We start from the raw sequence: 6000 nt of genomic DNA, 5'->3' as shown, positions 1-6000 counted from the left end.
AAAGAGTGAGTGGGGCATCAGCACTCACAGCTCTCCAGAGCAGGGAAGTCGCAGCCTGATGGCGGAAGCTACTTCTGCCTTCTCCTCTTGCTATCATCTCCTCCCAGCACACAGCCCGAGAGGGCTCGGGTCCCCATCACTCCAGGAGCTGCGGAGTTAGGAGGACCATGGAACCAATCCTGGCCAAGGCAGTACGAAGCAGCTGCCAGGGCACTGGGAGGACTTGCTGCCTTCACAACTGCCACCACTCTCTCCCCTCATTACGAGCGCACCAGGGACAGGTCGGCAGGGGCTGTTTGGCTAGGCACCACACTGGGCACTGCTGCCCATGCTGACGGCACTTGGTAGACGGAAAACCTGAGCACCTCATGGGTAAATGACACAGTCTGGTCCGCCCCAGGGAGTTGATAGATCCCCCCACCCAAATGAGGTATGCAGAACCCACCTCAGCAGCCCTGAGCCAGTGTGGCCAGGCGTGCAAGCTGAGAAAGAACAGCTCAACAGCAAGCCCAGCCAGCCCACCTGAGCTCCTGACACAGCTCCACCCCACTCTTCTGTCCTGGAAGCTCTTGAGGATGGGTAAGAGCCAGGGGCAGACAGGCTGCATGACACCAGCTGGGCTTTCTCACAGAGAGGAGCCCTGGCCTACAAGGGCTGAGCCCTGCAAGAGAGTGTGCCCCACCTCTGCTTTCAGGCCTGCTTTCCTTAGAATGCTCATTTGCCACCCTTTTAAGCTGTGTTTGGTAGAGACAGATGAGGTGCTCAAGAATGTTCAAGAATGGCATAGTTTTAAAAACCAGCATATTAAGCTAAATCCATTTAATTTCCTTAAAATGTATATTTCCCCAAGATTTAAATACATCTATAGTTTTATAAAGTGGAAACAAATTTTCAAATGAAAAAGAAAAGAGTTTTAAGCCAGTCCAGTAATGAGATTTAGAGTTTATTACTCTTGGAAAAACACAGACTCAGAATACAAGTAGAAACTACAGTCATCTACAAAGAAGAGCAGAAAGGGGGAGTCAAGGCTGTGCAGAGATGTGTGGAGATGCCGAGGTGCCTCATGGTCTCGTGTCCAAAGGTGCGGGGAGCGCTCCTCCCCCGCCCCACACTTGTCCTCTGAAGCACCCAGATCTGTACAGATTTACAACATACACAGAAAAGTGCCTTTCCTGGCCTCTCATCACTGTCTGGGCTCCAGATCCAACAAGACCAACCCCATGGCAGGGCCCCAACTGCTGCTGGCACTCTGGACTGGGAGCTGAGCAGAGCAGGGCACCCTCATGGCCCCGCCAGCAGCTCATAATCAGGTGTCCACACACTGAACCAGCATGAGGACGTGCACTGGAGGCTCTTCGTCTCCAGCAATGGGACAGCCACATGCAGTCAGTATTCTCCTGGCCACTGCCATTAAGGATGCCATGAACCGCACTTCCTAGTATTTGTGGCTTGTGGGAAAGTTCCTACTCCCTGATCAGATTGTTCTCATGCTCACTGTACTTCATGTTGCCACTTAAAAGCTGCCTGTAATATAGTCGAGGTCAGGGAATGCCAAGAGGTAGCTTTCATTTCTGGGCCCCTGCCACACCTTGCCTGGCATGCGGAGGGCTGTTTGCCTGAATCCCAGACCTGCATGTAAACAGTACTCCCTGCAGGTGGACCCTGGGTCACGGAGCCAAGTCCTCCTCCTAATAGTACAGGGGCATTACCTGCTCAAGACAAATACTATTTTTTTCAGTCTTGAGACTAAAATACTAGAAATGCTAGTGACTGGAGATTTAAAAGAACACGTAAATTCTCAAAACTGAACCTGACTGCAGGCTGCACTGGCTTGTCATCTTTCTAAGAGCAGCATATGGCACTACTATATCTGCTCCAAGCCCCTGTGATCTGTCTGGCAAACTCTGGCCCCAGCTGCCACTGAGTCCCTCCTTTATGAAAGGGCAAAGCAAGCCCATAATAAATATAACAAACAAGGAGGAGAACATCCACTGGAAATGTCTCATCAAAGAGAAGTGATGGTGAAGGCCAGCTTACCGTGGCTACTTTTTATTGAAAACGTAGTGGACCACACTTATGGGGGCTGCAGAGTAGGAAAGAGCCAAAGATGGAGGGAGGATCAAAATCTGGAGGTACCTGGTTTCGGAGGTCCGGGCGTGTCCTGGGGGCTGGAGGGTGGCGGCAGCAAGGTGCTGTTGGGGCTGCTGATGTCCCCCTCCCCAATCAGGGTCAGGTCGGCCACATGCTCCTCCTCCACAGTCTGGATGCCCCCGGCCTCAACTTCCCTTGACTGCCTCTTCCAGATCTGCGTAGCACCCTCCTGCATGTGGGGGGTGGGGGGCAGGGGGGCACAGAAGGGCCCACTGGGACTGTTCTGACCAGGTGGAGTTGTCCCAGGAGGCCCAGAGGGGCTATGGGCCGAGCCAGTGCTGGTTGCTGGGCTGGACACCGGGCTGTCGCTATAGTCGTGGGCTGGCTCCTGCCTATCGCCAGGCTGCGTAGCCTTCTCTTTGCCATTGCTTGTTGCAGTTCTCTTGCTAAAGCCTTTGGCTGTGACTGGGGTGGAGAGACTGAGTTCTGTGGAACCAGGAGGTAAACGAAGAAACTCCGGCAATACCAGGTCTTCCTTTCTTAGCAACCCACGTTGGTCATCTGCTCTGTTGCTCTGAGCTTTGGAAATGAGCTCAAAAAACTCTATTGGAAGAAAACCCATATTGACCATATTTTAGACAGAGCAAGCCACAGCTTCACTACCTAGAACCTTCACTACCTAGAAAAGTTCTTGTTATGGACTGTCTTCCTGTCCTAAACTAACAGCTATGGGGCAACCAGGGGCATTTCTCCTATTCTATTCTCGCCTACAGACCTAAAGCAAAAGCCACCATGGCTTTTAGCCTGATCTGTTTTCACGAGTCTGTAACAGCTGCATACCTCCCTGAAAATTAAACCGGGTGATGGCCAGATCTGAAAACAAAACAAAACAAAACAAAACAAAAAAACCCTTGACTTAACAAAGTAATGTGCTATTGTTCTTTTGATAGGATGCTGTTGTAGTATATTTTCTTTAACATTTGTGCCCTTTCACACCTGAGCCCTGGTTCCTTCTAGGATGAGGAAAGGGTGACTGGCCAGGAGTCTCAGCTGCAGCTGTAGGCCCCACGGTTGGGAGTTAGATGAACCAGCCTAGTGAAGGGGAGGAGGAGAAGGTGCTGAGACAGACAGTGTACAAAGGAGGCCATCAACCTGCCTGTGCGTGTGGTCACCTCTGGGCAGAGGGGGCAATGCGTGATCTCCTTCTACCACCTGAAGCTCCACAACCTTGGGACATAGGACAGGTGTCCCTGGGGCTTCCCACGTACCCCGCTATCTGTGAAGGGCTTTCTCCAGACTTTTTCCATCACAGGTTGGATTTTTTAAAAGCGTAAGTCAAGTTCAGCATTCAGAGTAGATGGTTTCTAAACTGGGCTTTCTCTAGGACTTAAGTTATATTTTAAGTTTTTAAACAACTATAAGGAGTCTAAAACCTCAATTTTTGATGGTTCTTAGACATGCACAAGCTTCAAAGAGGGTGTGTGTTTTACTTCTGCTTGGTAGCCAACAAAGGCTGAGAGGCGTGTTTTACAGCTTTGCTGTGAGGTCGGACTTCACAGCAAGCTGTGACAAGCCAAGCTAACTAGCAAGTCCTCCCTGGATTAAAATTCAAATGACAATAACAGCTGTTAGTTTTGACTCCACTTTCAAGACTTCTCTGTGTTATAAACTTTTGGAAGAAAAAGATTTAATAAAGGCCTTATCTCTCCTTATCTTTCGGGTGCACCTGTCATCCTTCCTGGAGCCCAGGGAAGCACAGGCTAACTTTCCTCAGGGCCTCCCATGACCCACAGAGGTTGGCAGACATGTGGCCCTCCCAGACTGAGCTGGGCCTGCCTCCTCTGTACCCAGGCACTAGAGTCTGCCTGGTAAGGACCCTGAGGTACATGACCCTCTCACACTAACTACGCCTCTGTCTGAGCCAGCTCATGACAGGGTCAGGCCGTGCACCTGCCGGGATCCTTGGCATCTCAGGGCAGACACTGTGCTAATGATTCCCTAGCTCCTTGGAAGGCCCGGCTCTGTCTGAAGGCTGAGAAGTTACACCAGCAGCCCACAGACTGGCCCCGTGCAGCAAGGCCCATTGTCACCCAGATACAGAAATGTCAGAGTAGGTGTTCATGGTCGTACTGGAAACTGACAGTGCATTCACTACAACACGTGGAAGTTTTAAAAAATACACATACCCTCTGCTTCGTCCAAATTAATTTTCTGATATTTTTTTTTCCCAATCTTTGCAATAGATTCTTCTCTCTTTGAAAGCCGGGGATCCCTAGCATTTTTTCCATTTTCTCCTTTTATTTTAATAGAATTAGACTTGCCTAGTGTTCTCTCCTCTCCCTGCATTAGAAGGAAAGCCAAAGTTCTGCTTACATTTCAACACATGACAACACATAATTTAGCAGTTACAGATAAAAGGCTCTATGAAGTACAGATTGCATTGATACAGAATTGACATGCATCGCAGAAAAATCAATTGCAATAATAAAGATTACAAAAAAGAATAGCATTTAAAGCACAATTACCACCAACATAGGAGAAAAGAAAGCTGGAAGCTGATCATTCACAAGTAAATGGGAGCTGGGTACCAGAGGGACAGGAGCAGAAGCCCCCCAATCAGGTATGGGGGCCCAACCCTGGGCAGAGAGCCAGCATGAGACAAAGGGGCTTCAGGGACACGCAAGAAGCCCTGTAACTCCCACCCTCAACCCAGGGGACCCAGACCCTGTGGTAGAACAGGCAGAAACTGAACCCTGAGAGGAGTAGGGAACTGAACTGGCAAGGTGGTGAAGGGAATTACCGTAGCAGAGTGATTTCTGGAACTGGAATTTACAGCTGTATTCTGTTTGACTGCTGCACCTTTCTGTTTATCTGTGGATGCTAAACGCAATGAGATAAGCTTTATCATTATGGTGAATTCAAATTCATCTGAACAGTTAAGCCTGTGTGGGTGTGTAAAATCTGTTTCTACTGTCTTTGAGCCAAAGGTGTTGGTTACCCCTTATCTAACACACAGGACATCACCCAGTGCAGGACAAAAGGCCCCCTCTTCTCACCTGCTGTCGTTGGGGCAGGGATGCTATGCAAGGGTGTTTCTGTGTAAATTTAACTGGGGACTTTTTGAAGCAGTGATGTTGAAAAGTTCCTTTCATTTAGAACTTGGCATGAATATCCTTAAGAAAGTAGAAGAGTCTTAGTTTATTCCATACGCTCAAACATGGCCTTGGCTCCATGTCAGTGCCTCAGGCAGACTCCACAGGCACCAACAGTATAAAGCCTACTTCTCTGGCTCTGTACGTGATTTCTAAACACGTCAAGTGCACCTACCTACAGCTCCAACACAGGGCTCGCCTGTGCCATAGGGTCCAACAGCATGGGCCCCTGAAGGGAGGTGTGGCGAACACACTAGGCAGAGCTGGCAGCTGCCCTGCTGGGCTGCCCATGCCACACTCGTCCACTCACCCAGTTACTAGAGTCCACAGTAGCCCTGCGGGGGGTGGGGGTGGTGGCGCGGGACGAAGGGTCTCTCCCCTAGCATAGTGGGAGGAGGAGAAGAGCATTGGAATGCCAGAGGAAAGGGTCACAGCACTCGCTCTGCCTGGCCCAAGGTACCCTAACTATGCCCTGTGTGATCTACTCCAGAACAAACCCTCAGAAATCACCTCGGCCAAAGCCCTAAAAAGGGAAGGAGCACCCAGAGTGGCTTGAAGTAGCTCCTTACAAAGTGATCTTCTTTACCCAGATCATCTGTATGTGGGTTTCCAGGACACACATTTCCTACTGTCTTCCACCTGGACAATCCTCTGGGTCACACCTCTGCTCTATGTGGTGGCTGCTTAAATAAGGCCCACCCCACCTGGCTTGAATAACCTCACCTCGTGCGTAGATTGTGCGAGTGTGCTAAAGAGA

General features: G+C 50.0%; 1 protein-coding gene across 1 annotated transcript in view; it reads right to left on the bottom strand.

Annotated features, from left to right (window-relative positions):
- RGS12 (regulator of G protein signaling 12) overlaps window positions 1-6000 on the bottom strand; it is a gene marked incomplete in the record, with an annotated part of 188317 nt that overhangs the window by 8815 nt on the left and 173502 nt on the right. Inside the window, 3 exon segments of the mRNA XM_027773595.1 lie at window positions 2137-2694; window positions 4278-4431; window positions 4892-4971. Coding sequence (XP_027629396.1) covers window positions 2137-2694; window positions 4278-4431; window positions 4892-4971 — 792 coding nt within the window.

This window comes from Tupaia chinensis, unplaced genomic scaffold (genome assembly GCF_000334495.1).
Source record: "Tupaia chinensis unplaced genomic scaffold, TupChi_1.0 Scaffold000360_1, whole genome shotgun sequence".
NCBI classification, from domain to species: Eukaryota; Metazoa; Chordata; class Mammalia; order Scandentia; family Tupaiidae; genus Tupaia; species Tupaia belangeri.
This window is presented reverse-complemented; position numbering and strand designations above follow the sequence as displayed.